The sequence below is a fragment of the Numida meleagris genome, chromosome 25 (genome assembly GCF_002078875.1).
Source record: "Numida meleagris isolate 19003 breed g44 Domestic line chromosome 25, NumMel1.0, whole genome shotgun sequence".
Taxonomy (NCBI): Eukaryota; Metazoa; Chordata; class Aves; order Galliformes; family Numididae; genus Numida; species Numida meleagris.
The window spans coordinates 2119045-2141035 of record NC_034433.1 but is presented as its reverse complement, the minus strand read 5'-3'; the positions used below and the strand labels follow the sequence as shown (position 1 = coordinate 2141035).

At 50.2% G+C, this 21991-nt stretch overlaps 2 protein-coding genes across 9 annotated transcripts; both read left to right on the top strand.

Moving 5' to 3' along the window:
- Positions 537-10164, top strand: RBBP5 (RB binding protein 5, histone lysine methyltransferase complex subunit). 4 transcript variants are annotated; one of them, XM_021376873.1, is made up of 14 exons: positions 537-748; positions 888-913; positions 996-1168; positions 1635-1775; positions 2276-2438; positions 2883-2992; positions 3172-3291; positions 3539-3692; positions 3800-3871; positions 4364-4481; positions 5020-5089; positions 5312-5541; positions 5837-5914; positions 8284-10164. In XM_021376873.1, the coding sequence occupies exons 1-14, from the start codon at positions 730-732 to the stop codon at positions 8307-8309; spliced, it is 1500 nt and encodes a 499-aa protein (XP_021232548.1). In that variant the 5' UTR covers positions 537-729; the 3' UTR covers positions 8310-10164. The 4 variants fall into 4 exon arrangements, with proteins under 4 accessions (XP_021232548.1, XP_021232547.1, XP_021232546.1 ...); XM_021376872.1 differs by having other exon boundaries at positions 538-748; positions 8281-10164; XM_021376871.1 differs by having other exon boundaries at positions 538-748; positions 5837-6031.
- Positions 10312-21823, top strand: TMEM81 (transmembrane protein 81). 5 transcript variants are annotated; one of them, XM_021376877.1, is made up of 4 exons: positions 10312-12473; positions 13657-13791; positions 18143-18260; positions 21295-21823. In XM_021376877.1, exon 1 carries the CDS (start codon positions 11333-11335, stop codon positions 12134-12136), a length of 804 nt encoding a protein of 267 aa, XP_021232552.1. In that variant the 5' UTR covers positions 10312-11332; the 3' UTR covers positions 12137-12473; positions 13657-13791; positions 18143-18260; positions 21295-21823. The 5 variants fall into 5 exon arrangements, with proteins under 5 accessions (XP_021232552.1, XP_021232553.1, XP_021232555.1 ...); XM_021376878.1 differs by having other exon boundaries at positions 10312-12212; positions 12329-13791; positions 21295-21400; XM_021376880.1 differs by lacking the exon at positions 13657-13791 and having other exon boundaries at positions 10312-12212.

The following is a 21991-nucleotide window of genomic DNA, read 5'->3' as shown; positions in this document are numbered from 1 at the left end:
TGACACTAAAGGGCTGCGGATCTGCTCCCTCCCAGCCCGGGTTACGGCCAGCCCGTGGCCTTCAGCCCTGAAGCAGCAAGAAAATAGGAACTGTACAGGCCCCGCGTATTTTTGTATCGCTTTTCTGTGTTACAGTACTATGTATTACGGCGTTATAACAAAATGTAACGAGCTTACCGCGCGCGTAGTGGAGGAAAAAAAAAAAAAAAAAAGTGCAATAACCGGCTCGTCTGCCCTCAACCGTTGTATTTTTACTTTGTTGGTTTTTTTTTGTACTAACCGTGTTTCTGCGCTCCTCGTGCTCTAAGAGACGCGACTGTGAGTTCAGTCCTCCCCCCCCCCCCCCCCCCCCGCGCCGCTGTGCGGGCGCCGCTGTCAATAAACCGCTGAGAGCGCGCTGTGCCTGTTCCTTCCGCGCCCCGGAACCCCGCGCTGCGGCCGCGGCGCCCGCCCGGACCTTCCGTGTGCGCACGCGCGGGGCTGCCCGCCGCACTGCCTGAACGCCGCCGCGCCGCCCGCACCGACGCACCGAGGGACGGAGAGATCCGGGCCCCGCCGCCCCGGGTTGGGGAGGGTGTGGGCCGCGCCGCGGCGGTCTGACCGCGGGACCGGCGGAGGGAAAGGCGAGGGGATCCGTCAGGCGGATGCCGAGGGCAGCGCGGCGCGCGGCGAAGGCCCCCGGAGGGGTCCTTCGCTGACGGAGACGGAGGGAGCGGGGCGGCGGCCGCGATGAACCTGGAGCTGCTCGGTGGGGCCGGGAGCTGGGCTGGGGGGTGGGGGGAACGTGGAGGCGGGGAGCGGTGCTGCGCGGCGAGCCGGGGGGGTGGGGAGGGACTGGGCCTCGGGGGCCCGCCTCGTTCAAACGCTGCCTTTGCGTTCCGTTGCAGAGTCCTTCGGCCAGAACTACCCCGAGGTAAGGGACCTCCCGCCCCGCGGGGCTGCCCCCGGCCCGCAGCGGCCCCGCGCAGCGCCCTGACCGCCCTCCTTCCCCGCAGGAAGCCGATGGCACGCTGGACTGCATCAGCATGGCCCTGACCTGCACCTTCAACCGCTGGGGCACGCTGCTCGCCGTGGGCTGCAACGACGGCCGCATCGTCATCTGGGACTTCCTCACCAGGGGCATCGCTAAGATCATCAGCGCCCACATCCACCCCGTCTGCTCCCTCTGGTGAGGGAGAGCTCTGTATTTTCTGCGGCACCGTAACTCAGCGTCACGCCCCCCAGCTCAGGCTGCCCGGGTTCATCCAGCCTGGCCCTGAGCGCTTCCAGGGATGGGGCTCCCACACTTCTCTGGGCAGCAGTGCCAGGGCCTCAATGCCTTCTGAATAAGGGATTTCTGCCCAACGTCTGACCTAAATCTCCCTCTTAATTTAATACCATTCCCCCTTGTCTTATCCCTTTCAGACCGCATAAAAACATGGTCTGTTTTAGGATAGTTTCCTTTAAGAGAGTTTGAAAATGTGAGATGCCTATATGAAATTTTTTGGTTACTAGAGTTCAAAAGTCGGTTTTCAGGCCAACAGATTCGTAGCCGAACTTTATAATGAGACCTGCTCATTTAACACACCGATTCGTGGACGTGTTTTATGTCGTTAGGGAATAACTTCTACTTGAACCGTCCCTTGTCTTTACAGCTGGAGTCGGGATGGCCACAAACTGGTGAGCGCCTCGACCGATAACATCGTGTCGCAGTGGGATGTGCTGTCTGGAGACTGCGACCAGAGATTTCGATTTCCTTCGCCTATCCTGAAAGTTCAGTACCACCCCCGAGACCAGTAAGTCCCATGACAAAAGGGTTGAGTGCTCTCCTTTTGCTAGAGTTAATGATTATGAAAATATTTTTTGCTGGAGTTGGAAGCGATCTTTCCAAACCGAGCAGATCCTTTCAGAATGTCTTCTTTATGCAGTTAGGGCCTTAACTTGAATTTGTTATGGCTTTCTCTGTGTTTAGGGCTTTAGTGTGGTTTGGTTGTGGCTCTTTTTGTTTTGAAAGGAAGGGAGGAAGGTAACTATGGGAGCGATCTTTAGAGCTGTGTATAGAAGTGCCTTGTTGAGTTTACAAGTTACTGCATAGACATAGAGAAGCCTTCAGAAGAAGAAAGGAAATGAAAGCAGGCACCGGCTTAATGTCATTTTAAAGTGTAAGAAAGAAAGACCAGATAAAAGACAGCATTATTCTGCCTTTCTCAATGTAGGCTGACATTTTTCTCCTCCTAAATGTGGAAGCTTCTTTGCCAGAGAAGAAACCGTGAACTCTTGCGTTTTCGCTTTGCAGAAACAGAGTTTTGGTTTGTCCCATGAAGTCTGCACCAGTGATGCTAACGCTGTCAGACTCCAAACACGTTGTGCTTCCTGTGGATGATGATTCTGATCTCAACGTCGTGGCCTCCTTTGACAGGCGAGGGGAATACATTTATACAGGCAATGCCAAAGGGAAGGTGAGACTGTAGCAGGAGCACTGGATGCTGTAGCTTAGATTCCTTCCTGTCTTTATCAAGATGCTTGGTGTGTCTGGGTTGCATTCTTAGTTTTATTTTACGAATAAGGCTTCCTGAATGTCTCTTGAATAGTTGATATTGTGTCGATGTGATCACCTTTATATTTCAGCCTTGAAGCGTGTAGATCTTTGTCTGAGTTAGGTCCTTGTGTTGCTCTTGTCTTTGACCGTATTTGTTGGATCCTTTTCCAGTGTAAATAAACCAATGTTTATGTCGCAGAAGTGTCGCAGAAACTGTAGTAGAAACTACAGTAGCAGAGTTCCAACTATTCCTGTGTAGATTGCTGAGGCTTCTGTTGTCAGGGTTAGTAGTTATGTGAAAGGTGCTAAAAGGGGAGAGAGTAACCATGAGACACTGATTGCCTTCTGTTTCCTTCATCTTCAGATCTTGGTCTTAAAAACAGACACTCAGGATCTCGTTGCTTCCTTCAGAGTGACAACTGGCACCAGCAACACCACAGCTATTAAATCCATTGAATTTGCTCGGAAGGGGAGGTGGGTTTCTTCACTTACCAAGTGGTATTTTGAAAGATGAACTGAAAGCTATGGGCTGTACGAGGTCTTACAAAAAGAAACTCCCACAATTACGTCACGCAGTGTGTTTTGATTCTTTTTACTTTCTTTCTCTCTTTTTTTTTTAACGCATTGTGTGTTCTGTGGCATTCTTCCTCCAGCTGCTTTTTAATAAACACAGCTGACCGGATAATCAGGGTGTACGATGGCCGTGAAATTTTAACCTGTGGGCGAGATGGGGAACCTGAACCCATGCAGAAGCTGCAGGATTTAGTGAACAGGTGAGGGGCAGTAGAATGAGTGGTCAGCCTGCCTTGAAAAAGCTGATGTTTGTGTGTTCAGTTCCTATGGGAGCCTGCATGAAGGGTAGCTCGGTGTCTTATTCAGCGGACGAATGTTTTCATTTGACATGTAAATATTATTTGGGGATGGGAAGATATAAGGTGTTATGGTCTGAAGAACAGTCCCATAGTCCTCCATCTTCCACGTTGAACAGTCTTTTATGATTTCTTTTTTCTTTGCATGCAGGACACCGTGGAAGAAGTGTTGTTTCTCTGGTGACGGTGAATATATAGTGGCAGGTTCAGCACGACAACACGCTCTCTACATCTGGGAGAAAAGTATTGGAAACCTGGTGAAAATCCTCCATGGGACCAGAGGAGAGCTGCTTCTGGATGTAGCAGTAAGAACACTACCAGCTATTGCTATGTTTCTTGTTTAGAAATCTAAGCTTTCTTAATTCCATTTACCAGTTAAGCTCCTCCACTTTTCTCTTTCAAATAAACCTAGTGGCATCCTGTCCGGCCGATCATTGCTTCTATTTCCAGCGGTGTCGTGTCAATATGGGCTCAGAATCAAGTGGTGAGTGTTGTGCATCATTTCTTTAAGAGAATTCCCTGGTGGTCTCCATCCTCGTAGCCCGAATTCTTGCATGTCGAGATCCTTCATTAAATCCAGCTCAGCAGACTCTCTAGCCTCACCTGCCTAAGTTGAAAGATGTTTGCCATCTTGTTGAATGTCAGTAGGGTTCTTACATTTCACCTGCTGAGCTAGTTAAGCTTTGTGTTCAGTGCTATATGTGATCCTGGGGATGTTCGATGGGGGAATGGTGTCATTCTGAATGTGCAGCTGAGGCACTGGAAATCTGAGTGAGCCAAAACTACTGTGGCTAAATATTAATAATCTCTAATTTGCCTGTAATTTGACTGTAGAGCTGATTGAGGCTTGATGTCTGGGATGTTGCACGTGGCTTGGGGGATTTTATTGCAGAATGAGATTGCAATTGCATGAATCCTCACCGTGGCAGCTGTTCCTTCGCATTGAGGTAAAGCTCATCTTGAATTTGTGATGTAGGAAAACTGGAGTGCCTTTGCACCTGATTTCAAAGAGCTGGATGAAAACGTAGAATATGAAGAGAGAGAGTCAGAGTTTGACATTGAAGATGAAGATAAGAGTGAACCAGAACAGACAGGTACTGCGTAAATCGCTCTGTTGTGTAGCTAGCAATTCAGGTGTCACCAAATAATTGTTAGTCCTAATATATGACCACAATAAAAATTAAAACTGGTAGTTGTAGGATGTGTGAGTGGTAAATTTGGACCAGTAGTGGCACAGTTGGGCCGCTTGGTGGTGCCAAAAATATGTGTACTGGGAAGGGCTGTAGTTAGTACAGAAAGAAGATTTCTTCCGGGTGCACCATAGAGCTCTCCTCATTGCCAGGCTTTGCAGCACTTCTCATGTTTAGATGACTTTTGTGTTAATGTAGCATTGGTGTGTAGGAACAGAGCATTGAAACAAATTTTGTCAGAGAGCTCTTTCAGTGAGAACAACGCAGCACCTGAAATGAAAAACAGGAAACCTGATAGTTGTAAGGGGAAATGCCTCACGTGTGTTGTCTGCTACAGTTCTCGTTCCATCATACTTAGACATTTATGAACAGTCCCATTGTTTCTGAACAATTTGCTTTTTCCCATTCTTTCGTTAATTCTTCTTTTTTCCCTGCTTCTCAGGTGCTGATGCTGCAGAAGATGAAGAAGTGGATGTAACGAGTGTGGATCCCATTGCTGCCTTTTGTAGCAGGTAAGAGGATAAGGTGTGAATACAAAACGTATCGCTAACGTTCCCCTCTAACAGCTCTCTCCATACACTTAGAATTTTTTGTGTCTCTGCTGTAGCAGACAGGAAGAGTTACTTGTATAAAAAGCTACGTGCAGAGACTAGAGTCTTGGTTTATAAATGAGAAGAAACGAGATACTGAAGACTCCTAGTTTTAAAAGAAATCATATATTTTTTATTTTATAGTGATGAAGAACTGGAGGACTCCAAGGCTCTGCTTTACTTACCCATTGCTCCTGAAGTGGAGGATCCAGAAGAAAACCCCTATGGGCCTCCACCTGACGCTGTTCAGAGTTCCTTAACTGATGAGGGTATAGGATCTGAGAAGAAGAGGCAGTCCTCCTCTGATGGCCCTCAGGCACCAAAGAAGAAGCCCAAAACCACCAACATAGAGCTACAAGGAGTACCTAATGATGGTGTGTAGCAGCTGCCGTTGTTTTAGCACCAGTTCTGCATCTGAGATGTTTTTTAGCTTTGCTTATTCCAAAGACAGAAAGTACAGAAGGTCGCTCCTTAATTCTCTCTTTCCTATGAAGTTACATTAGAACAGTTATTAATGGCCACCCACTCTGCAAAGTTTGCTGGCGTTTGGCAGGCTAGAAATGAGAGCAGGCATCCTGAAGCTGTAATTTTCAGTGCTGCTTGTATTTCACACCTGATTTACGCATCCTAAGGGATAACTCAGTGTGGTAACGCGTTGTTTTCCTGCAGAAGTCCATCCGCTGCTGGGTGTGAAGGGAGATGGTAAATCCAAGAAGAAGCAAGCAGGCAGGCCTAAAGGATCAAAAGGTAAAGACAAAGATTCTCCATTTAAACCGAAACTCTACAAAGGGGACAGAGGTGCTTTACCTCTGGAAGGAGCAGCGAAGGGTAAAGTGCAGGCGGAGCTGGGACAGCCTTTGACAGGTAAGGACCCACTGTGAGCGTCGTTGCTTGCTTGGTGGCCTTGCAGAGTCATAGCACTTTATCTTCCCAAAGGGCCCTTGCTCGCTGGATGTTTAGCTGCTGCCAAGGATAGGCAAACGTTTATATTTTTAAAGTGGAAGTGCTTTTAGTATTTGTCATAAAACCAATCATAGAATCATAGAATGGCTTGGGTTGAAAAGGACCTCAAAGATCATCGAGTCTCAACCCCCCTGCCAAGTGCAGGGTCGCCAACCACTAGACCAGGCTGCCCAGAGCCACGTCCAGTCTGGCCTTGAATGCCTCCAGGGACGGGGCAATATCCGTGCTCCTGCTGTTGCACATGAAGAGCACGCCGGGTTTTTAACGGGGATGGCACACTGCTTCAAACTGGGCATTTCTAAGAGTCTGTCTGATAAATGGACCCCGGGATAAAATTCAGGAGCTGAGTTTTTCGCTCCTAGCCATGCAGTAGCCTGAGTCAAATTCCAAGAAGTGCGATTGCTGTAAAAGAAGACAGATTTTGTTGGATCATTTTGCGTTGTTTTCTGTATAACCGTGCTTGGTTGGTTACTTACTAGAGCAGGACTGTTGCAGTCACCTTTGTTGGGACCCAGACTTCGAGTCTCAGGCAGGGACTGGCTCTCAGCTGGTGACAGAGTTTCCCATCTGTCTCATTTACTGCTCGAGCTTATTTGGGAAATGCTTGTTCAAGTGTAGTAAAGGAAGGGCACGTTTGGATTAAATGATGTGCATTCTGGTTTTTTCGTTGTAAGAGAGAACCCATGGTTGATACAGAGACAAAGATGTGATATAATTGATATATCAAGCTTTGCATTTCCTTGAACTTAGCAGCTGCTGCTGTGGATCTTAGACTGCATGGAATTGGTTTTTTTTTGTTTCCCCCCTCCTTCCCTCGCTGCTGGTCCTGTGTTACCCCCTGGGTTTTTGCTTATCATTTCCTGTGCAGTTGTTACAGTCTGATTTGCTTTACTGTGGAATTTAATTTGCTGTTTCTACAGAGCATGGGACGTGCATACCCGTACCAGGGGCTTTAGCATTGGGTTTTTGGGCAGCATGAAGGCAAAATTCTCTTTTCCTATGAACAAATGGATTGAGTTTAGACCCCAAGCTCCCTGCTTTCTTTACCCATCCATTGGACTTAGCAGAGCTTTTTCAAGTGTAGTTTTATATAAGCACGTGAGGGTATTTTTGCACACCACGGTGGTGTTCAGCTTCATTGAGCTGGAGGCAAATAATGTTGCTTTGCTGGACTTCTGTCTCAGTAGGATCTGTTACCGTGCTCCCTTACGTAGTGCTGTTGATTTGAAGGGATCTAACAGATCCATGCAGTAGATCCCACCCCTTTGTGTCGGAAGTGTCCGCGTGAGTCACACAGTGAGTCACAGCTTGCCCACTGAAAGAGCTGTCCCTTGGCTCTCAGCACTCACAGCAGCCTTCTAGTCCATGAAACTCACGTCTGTCTTTTATTCTCTTTATGACTCGTGCTTACGGTTTCTATTTTGAACAGCCAGTTTTCCCTCGGGCCCACCCACGTGCAAATTGGAATGGCCCTCTGCCTGCACTGCTGGAGCTGGGCACGCTTCTCTGTCTCTCTTGCATGAAGCTGTTAGCTCTGCTCGCTCCGCGTGCTGCTGCTTCCTGCAGGCACCCATCACTCACTCACGCAGCCTCTCCGCAAGCATTTATTCTCTGGGAGCTGCGGGCTCATTTGCCATTGCAGCGGGTGTCTGCGAGCTGCATGGCCGGGGCCTGGCAGAAAATGTCTTGTTGTCAAAGCAGCCGTGTCAAAATTGGCTTTCAGTAAAACTGGGAAGCTCGAGCTGTTGTACAGTTTTTGGAACAAAGCAGCGCAGCGGTCTCGTTTGACCTCAATGCGGGTGGAACTTGTTCCTTTCTCTTGTGCTTTTGCTTTGAGGTTTTAGGGTTGGGGAATCCAAATGTTTTCCAGCAGGTAAGTGTGCTTGTGCCTCTATGGGAGGTAAAAAGCCCAGAGACCCTGACCCACCTCGTCCCTGCCCGTGGTCTCAGATACAGAGGCAGAAATACAGGAGGTCTTAGTTTGTTGTAGGTGGTGTCTTGTTGGTTATATCTCATTCTGGAAGGAATCGTATCCTCAAAGGCTTTTAATCCTTTCTCATTTATTTCCAAAAATGCCTGCGGCGTGTGCTTTCTGCTGACGTCTGGCTGAGTTGGATGATTTATTTTTCACCTGTCTTTGATCTCTTTAGCAGGTGGTGCCATCTCAGAACTGTTATGAAGACCCTCTTCTTTACCTTCCTCTGTTCTTCCCCTTCTTGGCGCCGTAATATGGGAAATAGATGAAGCAGTCAGAACGGACTGACTTTAACACAGCAGCCTGATTGTTCATGGATTCAGGGAGTGACTTTTATAAGAAATGAGTACTGAAGAGGAGACGGCCTTCGTTCTTCATGGAACAGTGTGAGATGCTGACTCTCAGGTCACGCAGTTTGCAATGAGACTGACTGGACTGCCTTCGTGTTGGCACGTGTGTAACGTTCTGCACTGAGCTGGTACCCGCCACTCTGCCACCCCAGAGCTAATAACCATTGTCTTTTGAAGTAATTATTTTGTTCCTGGATTGAAGAATACGCAACGTGTGTGGTTTTTATTCCTGCTACCAATGACTGCGTATCCTGCAAACTTCCCTTCCTTTGCTGTTAATTCCCATTTCGGCGAGCTGTAGGCCCTTCTGTGCCAGCTGCGTTGCCTTGCAGCTTTTGTTAGCTCAGTGTGATGTCTTCTGTGCTGACATGCGTAGTGAAACTGCTGCTGATTATGTGCCAGGTTTGATTTCATCTCAAGCGGATAGAGACCTAACGTGAAGAATCAAGACACCCTCTGAAGTCTGCAAAGAATGAATTTTCGTGTTGTTAGTATTTTAGACGTGAAGGATGGCTCTGCTTATGGGAAGAGGAGCTCGTGGAAGTAGCTCTAGATAAAATACAACCTAGATGAGAGCGTGTAAACTGAGTGATGCAAAAAGCAATGTTGGCAGTGTCTTTCTGTCCTTGCAAGTGTGTTTATCCTGTTCCCATTTAAGATGCCCTACCAGGAGCACTGCTTCCTCCTTAGCTGGTATATACTGGTAGTTAGAGAAGGAACAGGCAATATTTGTCCTAACTGAAGCTGTATTTTTTTCAGCTATCCCTCCAGGACTTAAAGATGAAATGAATAACGGTGCGATTGTAAAAGACGAACATACGGACCGTGAATTTTTAATTTTTTCTTTTTTTCTTCTTCCTTTCTTTTCCATTTCTGAATCACGAATTAGAAGGTGAATGCTCACAGCTTGTTCCCAGCTGCTCTTTAACCTTTCACTTGTAATATTTTCCTTGTGGGAATGGGATAGAGACATTTTTCTCTGTCTGGTACCTGCAGATGGATCTTTCTCTACCAGACCAACAGCAAGAAAGTTTTCATTCCCAATGCCCCTTGTTTTGTAGAGACCTTCATAGTTCCTATGCAATTACCTTCAGGTTTTCCCCAGCTGTCATTATTGAGGTTATCACCAAGTATTTAGATTTTCCAAGTATCCTGCAGATATTAAAAGCTGAGGAGTCACAAGAGAGGCATTAATTGGCAGTGGGAAGTATGCAGTGGTAACGTGATATATATATATAAGCATGGGAAGAGAGGAGACGTGCTAAATCAGAAGGATTTTAAAAACTGCTATTTTCATTTCCCGCTTCGGTACGGTGATCTGCTTAATGACATTCGTTCCCACGCGGGCAGTACTGGTTTCCTTTGTTCTTCCTGCTTATAGGATGACTTGCATCTCCTCTGGAACCCTGTTTCTGTCAAACCTGCCCATACGTGGCGTGGCTGAGCGCGAAAGCTTCGCAAGATGCACAAGGCAATGGCTCTCCTGGCTGTTTTAAAGCGAATCATTTGCCACAGACTCCAGCCTTCCTTTCTGTTAAACCCTCTCTGTACAGCGTGTATGTCCTCGGTTTGTTGCCCTCTGCCTTTTATTTTATTTTTCGACGTCTGTAGTTTTGTACAATACTGCTCGGATCCTGGCTTGGTGGTAGCGGATAGCACTGGTGTTAGGTTTGTGTCTGTAAATAAAGAGGTATGTTTTATTTCCTAAAGTCACGGCTAAGTCTTGGCTTTTCCACGCTCGTGCTGGCTTCTATTGTGACGTTGCCAAGGAGCCCTGCGATACAGCTCTGGTGCAAACGTGCACGTGCTGTGCCTTCCCAGGTGCGTTACGTTGGTTTTATTGTGGTGATGTGTTTTTCCATAGCGTGGCATTCGGTCGGTGATGTCTTTTCAACAGCAAATCCCCCCAGCGATGGAATACCTGAGTGCAGCGTGGGAGCTCGGATGTGCTGAAAGGGAACTGAACCCCAAATGTGCTGGGTGCACAGAGCATCTCCGCGGGAAGGGATCGTGCGAGATAAAAACACTTGATCTCAGAAGGCATTTTGTTTTGTTCTTAATAAATGAAGGGGTGTTAGGAAGAGAAACGTGGATATTCATTAGCAAAGCCATGGAAGAGCGTGGCATTCTAAATCCTTTCCGCAATCCGTAACTCAGACTCTGGTTATTGAACTGGTTGGACCATAGCCATCAGAAAGAGGCAACTTTATCCCGGGGAGCTTTTCTCAGCGCTTCGTCCTTGCAGGGTGCCGTGAGGTCGGTGCTGTTCAATCCCATCTGTGACCGTTCTCCCACCCAGGCAGAACCACCCGTTGCCATCAGCACTTGGATCACGATGGGTTCCAGTGGCACAGCTCTGCTCTCTGGATCCATGTCAAAACCTTGTTTTCTTGCTCCCTCTTGGGGAGGGACTTGAGATTTTGGGATGAGTGTGGATAGAGCAGAGCTGTACAAGTGCTACATGAGTAATTACGGTTTCCCTGTGCTGAGCAACGTTGTTTTAGGGGTTGCAGTAATTAAGACATTGTTTTACAGTTTGGTAGGAAGATTAAACCAGAACAGTAGCGTGGAAATTCATCTAAAATAGGATGGAAACAGCAGGGAGAAGAAGGGAAGACTTAATACATTATCAAGCAGATCCCAGTTGCTGGGATACAGTGGATTTAAACGTTCTGCTGCCTGGGAGCTGGAACTCCTCGCTGGCATTCTGACCCACCCAGTGATGGGCTGCACCTTCCCTGGCTGGGAGGGAAGCATCACGCTTCCAACCTGTCTCATTAGAGGATGCTGGTGAGGTTTCTGCTTGAAGATTTACAGTGGTGGATGGGTAGTGGTCATGACCGCTGAGTTTGTACGGTGCCCCATCTGATCGCTGCCATGAAGACCTTCAGGAGCGGCTCCATCCTCAGCCTGCTGCCTTGGGCTTTCTGCCTCCCTCTGGCATCTCCCTTTCCAAAAGTGACCATCCCGGCAGAGCTGCAGTCATCGGTGGCTAAAATCGCCGTGAACTCCACGTCGTGCAGCGTCACCTGCGGGCTGGGCCTCAAAGTGGAGGAGACGTGCGAGGTGACGGCGGCGGGCGAGCGGCGGAACTGCACCTCGCGTCGCTCCCACTGCACCACCACGTGGGGCTGCGGCCTGCTGCACTTCACCGTCCCCGTGGGCAAACCCTTGGTGCTCAGCTGCCTGAGCTCGGACGTCATCCGTTTGGGTACCAGAGGCTACAGCTGCACGTGGAAGCTCGCCCCGGGGCTCATCACCATGAACGACGTTCTGTTCTCGCCTTTCAGAAACCCCGGCTTCGTCGTCACCTTTGCCCCGACCCAGGAGGCCGACGCGGGGACTTACCGCTGCGACGTGCGCGTGTTGAAGACGTTCAGGGTCATCAAGAGGGTCTACTTCGGGGTCAGGGTGATCCGAAAGGACTTGGTGGACCTGGACTTTGGCAAATCCTTGACTCAGGAGCAGAGGCTGGCAGCCAGTAACGAGGAGGGAATCGTAGGCAACAGCACCCTCGGAGACGTGGAGGAGAAGCTGCACTTCTGGCAAAGGAAATCGTTTCATAGATCCTCCATAGGAGTGGGAATCGGGCTGGTGGGAGTCGTCATAGCGAGCGTAGCTCTCCGCCACTTGCAGAAGAAGCTGAGAAGCAGAGGTGCAGAGGATCAGGCTCCGTTCTAACGCAATTTCTTGCCTCTGTCTCGCCGATCCTAACAAGCAGAGCAACATTAGTGCTGGTGCAGTCTTTTGCAGTGAGGTTTGTAATTGCTTCCTGGCTGCTGGGTTGGAGAGTTTGAGGTTTTGTTTTGCGGCTAATGACTTGGGATCCTACTTCTTCCTCATCCCCCCTTGCATTTCTTCTCCCTCGCCCAGGTTTGTGACGCGGATCCCTGGGGTTGAGTAGCTGGCACTCTCCAGCAAGAGGTGCATAGAAGTAAAGGTGCTGCAGCTGGGTCGCTGGGGTCCTTCCCATCAGCCCCCAAGGTCTGTGTTGGGGAGCTGGGAGTGCTGGGAGGAGGTGAGGCACCGCTCCCTGCTGGCTCTGTTTGTTTGTCTCCCGCTTCAGAAAGCTGAAGCATCATCAAGCCGTAGTTGGAAGCTTCCACTCTTCCCTTTGTAGTTTGGAACAGCGAGGCAGGAAAGCATTAGGCAGCACAAGCACATCTTCAATTTGAGCACTGCAGCTCAAGGAGCGTAACGGGGTGGTTTTAATCACGACTCAGAGCTGAGCTCGCTCCTAAAATCTTTAAAGGAGGAGGAGAGGGAAGAGTTCAGTGGGCTTGTGGCTCACTCGTTTTCCTGGTGACTAATGAGTACAAAGCGTGCAGCAGCACTGTGGGGAGCACTGTTTCCCCATTGGTAGCAGAATCCGCAGAGGGACCTATTAAGTGCCTCTTCTCTCTGGTTTCTGTCTTTATTTTACAGTAAACAACTCTATTTACTTGGTCTGTTTCCTTTTTTTTTTTTCCCCATGAAGTACAGGAATGCACCACGCATCCAATCCTGGGCTGAGTAATGATGGAGCTCTCCTATTTAAGATCAAAGCGCGCTATTATTTTATCTTTTCACCAGGAAAAAAAAAAAAAAAAAAGCTTCAATGTCGAAAGAGCTGGGTATGCAAGGAGACACCTTATTTGCAGAACATCCCATTTAAAGAAAAAAAAAAAAAAAACACTAGCAACATCAGACCGAAACGTAGCGAGCTGAATCTTCATGTCCAATTAAGTGGGTAATAGGTATATCTGGATAATGATCTGTAGGCCGTGGGGTTGTCTGTGTTTGGGTGGGGATCTGAGCCTGTTAGCAGCTTTGGATTCTCGGCGCGTTGTCGGCTGGGTTCTGCAGGCAGACTTCAGCGGGCACAGCCATGGGGAGAGGTTTGTGGAGGTGGAGGGAGCTGCCTTGCAGTGCCTGAAGGTGCCCCTGGGTGTGCAGTGCTTGTCTGGCCCCGTGCTTTGCGCTGATTCACTGCTGAGCTTCCCTGTCCACTCCTGCTTTAGGCTAGCTGCTTGCTCTGCTTAAAAACAGATTTCTCGTCAGCTGAAATACACGCAGGGCAGGCTGCCCCAGGGTCGGGGGGGGGGGGGGGGGGTCAGCTCGGTCTTCTGCCCACGCTTACCCCATCCCTGAGCAAACCACACACAGGGGACACCCAGACTTTGGTTCCCTCTTCTCACCTCGTCCTCTCCCCCCACCCCCAGGGAATCTCCTCTTTCCGAAGCAGCAGCACTGACACGGAGCAGTGCACACCCACGTTTTGGACGCCTCCAGGAGCCCGCTGCGTGCTGGCTGCGTTCATCCCACCCAGACCTCTCCCATCCTTGGCTTTCTCGGGGGTGAGTGCCCGCAGCACGCATGCTGGGATGTGCACGCGCCAGGTTTTCAGAGCTCATTTTGCTTCTGAATGTAAAGAAACAGGCGAGTGAGCTCTGTGAGCTACAGCCACCCACCACAGGAGCGAGGAGGCTCCGTTCTGCGTGGGGTGAGAGCTCCCTGGGTCCTGTGCGGGGCTGGAGATCCCTCTGAATAGCGGGAGCAGGCAGATGCTTCCTTCGGGAGCTCGTGGTTAAAACCCACAAAGGAGCCGTCCCATCTGGAGGAGTCCCCTCGCACTTTGTAATGCAAATATAGGGCTTGCTCCCCGTGAGCAGCTGGGTTTCAGAAATGCAGAAAGATGACATGAAAGGTCCGGGACCATCCGTTTTCTCGGTGCTGATGAGGAGGTCAAAGTGGGAGCCAGAAGAGCCCTTCATCTTTTGATTGTACGCTCCCTCTTATTGCCAAGAGGAGGCAGTTGCCTGGAGCAGGGAAGATGAATATGTTGTAATGTTTTATTTTAAGGTGGAAGGCGGTGATGGATAGCGTGGCTCCGGCACCAGGAAGGGTGGAGCGGGGCCTTTTGCTGCTGTTTGAAACAATGCCTTCCCTGCATGCTTTGAGTTCGCCTCTTCTCCCCCAAGGAACTGGCTGAATTGGACAAAAATGCCTTTTTCTCTGCTGTGGATTGGTACTACGGTGCCTCTGCTTCTTTCTCCTCTATTTCAGCAGTTGTTCCTCTGCCCCACCTGGAGGAGAGGGCCCCGACGGAGGCTTTTTGTGGCACAAACTCCCGCAGCCTGCCGGTGGGCCCAGGTATTAGGAAGCAATTAGAATTGCACATGCTAAAGCCAAACAGATTGTGTGAGGGAGGAAGTCAATTTGCTAATGGCATTAGCACTTGGAAAGAAGGAGGCAATAACAGAATGGCGAGGCACAGGCAGCTGTTTAAATTGCTGTTAGCTACTGAAGCTTATCTAAATTGAATAACTAGATTGCCTTAACTGCTGGAATTTGAATGGTGGCTAAGAGGAAAACAACCCCCATATGCTTCTTTTACACCGAGCCTGGCTCTTCCATCCTCTGCACGCTGATCTGTGTTAATTCTTTTTGCTTGGTCCTGCAATCTGCTTGGGGTGCATCGAGCAGTGCATGCAGCTCTCGGGCTGTTGCTTTCTTGTTCCCCCTTCCCCAGCACTCTGCCTTCCCCTCACTGCTGCTCTCCCTCCCCCCCAACCCCCCTTGGCTCATTTGTTAATGCCTTGTTTGCTGCAGACATCCCCTAAGCCTCACGCAGGATGGAGGGAGTGACTGGAAACGTGGCTCTTTTCTTCCATCACCGTTGGTTTTGTAGAGCAGCTTTCCTAGCCCGGTATTTCAGAGCGTTTTACAACAGAGTAGTGGATGTGGTTCGGTGGGAGCAACAAGTGGGCTTGCAAATGCAGCAGGAACACGGTGCTCAGCGGTGGGGCTCAGCTCAGGTGCCTGCATACCTCCCAGAGAGGCTTTTAGGAGGTAAAGTGCGACCTGCATTGCTTGTGGCTAAGAAATGCATGTGAATGCATGGCATTATGCCTGCATAATGCACCCCCCCTCCTTCCCCACCCAAGGAAGGATGTTTTTTTAAACCAGGGCAATTCAGCTTGCTCTCCCCTTCCCTTTTGCTGCCTTCCTCCCAGCACAGGGTGCATTGGGGGTTGTAGGTATTTCACTTGTCCCCTTCCCTGCCATTTCTCCCAGGGCACTGCAGCTTTTTGCAGTGACATCCTGCAGACATTTGTTCACTTGTTGCCTGTCTCTGGTGATAGCAACGCAGAGCTTTGGGGCGTGTGAACAAAGCAGTGCCTTTTGCTGAGGCATGCTGAACACTGATGGGTTTTTGGGTTCGCGTATTATCTCAGGTGAAATAGAGGAAAAACAAATCCACTGCTGCAACACTAATCCTAAGCAGGGGCGTGTTGGTTAACGCTGCATTAGGAGATGTTGAGTCAGGTGTACACGAGAATGAGGGTTTTTTGTGCTTAGCTTTGATCCCGTGGTTTTGAACCTTCATCAATTCACAGGAAGCTGGCCAGCGATTCCCCCTTGGTACCTGCATGCCCAGAAGTGCCCCTGCATCTGCTGAAACACCACGGCGAGGGCTGTGCTCACAGTGCCTCAGCCCCCATACCTGCAGTCTGTGCTCGAAGCCCTTCCTTGCAATGCACAGATCTCATCGTTAGCTCTTAGATGCTGCTGAGCTCCACTGGAGTCACAGTGTCTGGCTTTCCCAGCTCTCTCCGTGGGAGCTGCTGCTGGGATTTGTGGACACGGTGCTCGCAGCATCCCCCATCCGTGCAGCGTGGGTCACTGGTGTGCTTCCAGCAGGACCCGTCTGTGCCCGAGGTGACACGTTTGCCTATTTCATCTCCTGATGCGCTGCAGCATTTAATGATGGCACTTGAGAAGGCAGAAGTGCACCGGGGGCAATTCATCTCCGTGCTGGCCGCTCCCCGCTGCGTGCTTTAATGACGCCTCCCCCACCTTACAAAGCCCCTCTGCTGCCGCAGTCCCTGAGCTCATTATGGGGCTGTAGGGAGGAGCGGGCTCACCTGCGGCCCCGCACAGTGTGGGGCAGAGGGGCCACAGCCTGACATGGGCTGAATGCAGCTGAGCCAGCCTCTGGGACCTCGTCCTGCCCTTAAGCCAGGGCTGAGTGTGTGGTACGGCTGCCAGATACACTCATCCCCTCCATCCAGGGGCAGCAGTAGCTCCTTGGAAAAGGAGCTCCATCCTTCCTTCCCTTCCTCCCTCCCCTCCCCTTCCCCTCCATCCTTCCCCTCTCAGTTCCCATCCTCACACTGCGCCATCCAAAATCATTGGAGTGGAAGCTTAGGGACCAACTTGAAGAGCACAGTTGGGGTTATTTACAGCACTTTTCCCAAAGCTGACCCTTTTGCTTCCATTCCAAGGCGCGTTCTTCTTGTGAGCTGATGTATGGAGCTTAGCCTGGTGCAAACAGAAGCGGTTAACCACACTGCACGTGAGTGAGTGCAGCAGGAAGGTCTGGGTGATGTTTCCTATGGTCACTGCTGCTCAGCCCCCTTCTTGCTGCCCACTCTGGCTCCAGCACAATGCAGAGCTGTGCCACGCACCACTGCTCCGTCCCTCGGTGTCTGTCCCGCAGGTGGAAGGAAGCGGTCAGGTTTTATTTAAGGCCAGAAGGAACAAGCGAGATGAATTCATCTGACAGAGCATAGAGCAGGTGATTTCATGCCGTGCTTCCTGCCACGGTGGAAATTATTTTCTGTAATGGAAGTGAACCTTTGCGAGCTTGCTGGCTGGTGGCTGGTCTTGGGGATATCCTTCCTGGAAGAACTCCAGGCGGGGTTTTAAACGCTGCGATGGATGATGAAGGGTTTTTGGCAAGCTATCCCCAAAATCAATTACCCTTTCTGCTAATGAGCCACGTGAAATTTCTGACTTGAGTTTTCTAGCGTGACTCATTTGCCATCGGAACACCAGCCGGGAAAAGTGCATTAAATCAAGGGGTCTAAGCAGACCCCCAACACCTGCAATTCCTTGCCCCAAGGGCAGCCTCTCCTCTTCCCATCGGATATCGCTGTTTGTGGGGCAGAATCAGAGTTTACTGTGTCTTAACTGAATTAAGTTTTGCTGAGTTCTGCTGGGGTCTCCTGTCTGTGGGTGCCATTGAGACTCATGGAACACAGTGCATGGCTGGGGGGATCCTGAGTGCTCCCAGTACTGATTGCCCTTACAGAAGGACTCCAGGCTCCTGTGGCTGTCTAAAGTCTCTGAAGGTCTTTATTTAAGAACTGCGTGCTACTGTAGCCAATAAATAACCATAATTACAGTCAATACAGTATGCTTACAATGTTCCCCCTTTGTTTTCCTTAAAAAAAAAAAAAAAATAGCCTACAAGCAAGTTATTGAGAAGAAAGCTGCCTGGGTGCAGTGAGGCTGGATGCAGATGTTCCCAGCTGAGGGTTGGTGTGGTGGGGGACAGCTTTGCAGGTTTGGAGCAGGCAGGATTCAGAGCGCCAGGCTTTATGAATGGGATGCCAACCCATCCTCGAATGGGATTACGAATGGGATTCGTTACCCAGCTCCTTCCTTGGGCGAAGGATGGGGACGTCCCCCATTTGGGATCAGCAGCACTGAATCACTCCTGCTGTAACTGGGCCATTCCTCATCCAAACCCAAACTGGCTGAGTGCTGGATTCAGCCCAGACCTCCTAAAACCAGAAACGCAACGTTCCGTCTGTAACTTCAGTAGTACCAGGCGAGCTATTGCATGTTACCTATGAATAAATCAGAACTGTTCATCTGGGATTCCCCAAGCACTTCACCCTCATGGCTTATCCCTTCCAGCATCCTCGTGAGGTTGGTGGCACTACTGAGAAGTAAGAAGGACCCTGTGAAATTGGATGACTTCCCTCGCTGAGCCATTACAGCGCTGGAACAAAAACCAGGAGCTTAACTCGTCCCTGTAAGTCAATTCCTAAAGTAAATGCTCAGAGCAATTACACGTGAGGGATTGTTAATGAGACAGGAAATTGATTTGCAGCTTAATGCAGCAGTGCAAATCCAGTGACCTCTGTTAAGATGCTGAAATCTTCCGTGTTCTCCCCCGGCTTTAGCCTCTGTGCTGCACTCCAGAAGCTCTGAGTGCTTTCATGGGAAGTTCCTTCCACATCTCTTCCCCCTGCTGAGGGCTTTGCTTAGGCTTTACGTGTAGGTTTATTTTATAGCCTGGATAGAGTTTAACCGGGTACCACCACTGCCTCGGCTGCACCTTGCTAAGGGAACAGGTGTGTGTGCACATCGCTTTGCGTGCATCACGTAGCCCCCTGAGAAATGCAAGGTGAAAACGGGCTGCCAAATGAAGGCACTCCCTGCTGTGACACGGCCAGTGCCCCTGGGAGCCCTCTGCTCCGCCTCCAGCCTCTGTGGGTGCTGCAGGTGGGGAATCCTCACTGCTCGCCCTGCCCAGCACCCACCCTGCATCCCTGTGCATGCCTGCAGTGCTTTACAGCGTGTCCCAATCTTTGGGCCGTCACCACGTCACCGCAGGGTGCACTTCTTAGGGCTTCTTTGTGACAGTGCTTCGGGGAGCGCTGGTGCCATGCGAGCGGGGCTGGGTGATGGCACAGGGTCGGGTTTGCTCCAGGGGTGCAGGCGGTGGGGTCCCAGCCATGCTGAAGCCTGTGCTGCTCTGAGCTGGGCGGCCTGAATCAGCCCCAGAGCCCTTCATGGCAGCAGCATGAGTGCACAGACAGTGCAAACTGCATGGAACTTGCAAAGGCACCACAGCCTGCTCGTGCCTTGCTTCTCGGGGGGGGAAACTGGAGTGACTGGTGGGGGCTGGAGTCCGTGTCAGGGCTGGGGTTGGAGCTGTGGCTTCTTTGCTTCTGTGAGGAGTCCATGAAACGTTGCAAAAACAGAGCAGGGTTTTGGTTAAATGCATGCTGATGAAGCTGTGCGCGTGTTCATGATTTACCTTTTCAAAAAAGAGGCGTAACTTGAATTCAAATAGCAAACATTTAGCTATCAAGGGGACCTACTTGTCACTTATGGGCTTTAGGAAATACTGCCCCGTGAATTTTACATAGCAGAGTGTATTCGGGCCATTTGCAATGCAGAGCAGCGCCAGCCAGTACATTTGAAATCCAACCATGAAGTTTTTCACTGATATAAAATGTGCCTGTGATCTACTTCAACCCATAAAGACATGGAGGATGTACGAAGCTTCCCGGGGAATGCTGCAGGTGGCAGCTATTTAGCACCCAGTGGCACTGCAGCATTTAGATGCCGCTTTCACCACGCTGTAAGTCATCATCGTGTGAAGTTGAGTCGAGTGTTCACAGCCACTGTTATTGCCAGACACATCTGGAAGCATCTGCTGAGGCTGTTTGTGCTGGGGACAGGCTGGTGCAGAGCTTCAGCCCCTGCACGTCGCAGCAGGGCTTGGCTTGGCTTTGCTTTGCTTTGCTTTGCTTTGCTTTGCTTTGCTTTGCTCACTCGTGAGGGTTCACCCCGCACGCAGCCGGTCTATCCAAGCACGCTTGTTTGCTCTGCAGCTGTGCACACACCTCCTGAAGGCACAGAGCTGTGCCCGTGCAGAGCAGCTGCTCCAGCTCTGCTGGATGGGGTCTCATGTAACATCTGTGCCCAGTGCCCGGGCTCACAGCCAAACCTGCACCCCCCTGCTCTGCTTTTCCCCCCGAGGAGCTCGGTGGGTGTCTTCAGGGTGAGGGTTTCAGCTCTGTCCCACGTTGCAGAGTGCAGCAGGATCCAACCTGGGCTCCTCCAGCTGCTGCACTGCAGTCCAGTGGACGCCTTCATTTCCTCCTCCTCCTGTTTGCTCCTCTCCCAGACTCTGCAGAGCCACGGGGGAACTGCTCATCAGTGGTCCAAACTCTGTAGGTCCGGCCACATTTTGCCTTCTCCATGCTGTATCATGGCCACCACGGGCGCTGTGCATGGATCAGACCGCCCGTGCCCAAGCCCTGATCTTCATTGCTTTGAGCTAACGCTGAATTCCTCGTTCACCTTTCATCCTTTCGTGGGAGAAAGGCGAGGTGGTGACAAAACCACGGATGTCACAACGGAAAACGTTTGGCCAAAAAAAAAAAAAAAGAGAGAAAAAAAAAGGCTTCCAAACATCATTAGAAATATTTAAAAGTCTTCAAGAACTCATACCGTATAAAAATAGAAATTTATATTTAGGCGTTGTTGCCCTCCTGAAGGAGCTGCTGGGATCTGCTGGGATGGAGGGGGTCATTCATGGAGAGCTGCAGAGCGAGGGGGGGTCCCTCCCTCCCTGCACCAAGGGGGTCGTGCACTGCTGTTCAGTTTCTATTTTTTACTTTATTCAAGGGAAACCGAAGAACCCTCTCTTTTTTCCGCTTTAGCTGCCCTCGGAATGCTATTATTTTATTTTATTATGTTTATTTTCCCCTGTCTGTTCCCTAAAGCATTTCTCTTGCTCCCTTTAGCACCGCGGGACCTGTTACCTTCTGGCTTCCAGATGCGACAGCCTGGTAATGGGAAGCTGTGGATGTGTGCAGTAGGCCTCACTGCCCCGGGAGGCCGTGGATTTATGCGTGTAATCTCCTTAATGCTCACTAAGGCCAAGGACGCGTTAGTTTTAAAATGATTAGCTGGGGCAAGGAATTGGCATCCAGTGTAGGAGCTGCGTGCCAGTCCCTTCCCATCGCACCATGCAAGGAAGGTGAATCATTTGGTTGCTTGACTGGGAGATGCAGAGCTTTTCATAGGCAGCAGCTCTTCCCAACCATTCCGGTCAGTGGGGCACCTGGACATCCCCACGTTGGGGTGTCAGCCCCACGTATGTTGGCTGTGTGAGCCAAGCACGCTGGGGCTCCATCATACGTCCCCAGCCTGGGGCTGGGGATGAGTGCCCCATCCCAGATCCTCCTTGCTGCCTCAGCATTGGCTTCGTGAAGTCTCCGGGTCTTGGTTAATTTGTGTCGTGTTCCTTTCTCTTCCTTCTTTTTAAGATCCTCTCTGTCTTGAAATATCTCCATGTCTTCTGCATCAGGAGGATCTCTCCCCAAACGGGTGGATTTTCACTTACCCCTCCTCCTCCTCCCCAAAGACAAAAAGGAAAGAAGCAAACAACATAACAAGAACACCCCGGAGCAGGTGGGATACGGATAACATCGAACATTGCACCTCACAGCATGGCAGCTGATACAAACACGAGGCCGGGGCTGCGAGTTAACACCGCTGTCGTAAAAAAAAAAAAAAAAAAAAGATGTTCACAAGCTAAACTCTTGTGTTCACCCATCTCCTTCGGGATGAAGCAGAGAGTGGTGTCTCTTGTGGCTTTGTCTCCTTGGGCTCGTTGCTGCGGAATTTGGCTCTTCCTATGGGGAAGCGAGTCGTGTCCCATCGTTCCTTAGAGATGGCTGTGGCTGGGGTCGGTGTGGAACGTGCCCATCACTTGGAAGTCCTCAGTCCCCGATCTCCCTTCCCCCTCCCCCAGATACACCGTACATATTAAAAAAAAAGTCAAGTTTAGCAGTCTGGTTATTGTAGTACATGGCTTCGTAAGGCAGAAAACCTACTCAATACAGTGCGTGGGGCAGTTGGCTGTCAGAATGTGGACAGAATTCTTCTTTGTTTTACTCATGTCTTTAAAAAAAGCGTCGATTGGTTGCAGACCCATGTCTTGTATGAAATCTCATACTCTTC

Coding starts and splice junctions, on each gene's coding strand:
- TMEM81 (XM_021376880.1), top strand. CDS start 11,333: ATGAAGACCTTCAGGAGCGGCTCCATCCTCAGCCTGCTGCCTTGGGCT.
- RBBP5 (XM_021376870.1), top strand. Junction 3,693..3,799: donor AGCTGCTTCTGGATGTAGCA/GTAAGAACACTA, acceptor AAATAAACCTAG/TGGCATCCTGTCCGGCCGAT. Junction 3,872..4,363: donor TATGGGCTCAGAATCAAGTG/GTGAGTGTTGTG, acceptor TTTGTGATGTAG/GAAAACTGGAGTGCCTTTGC.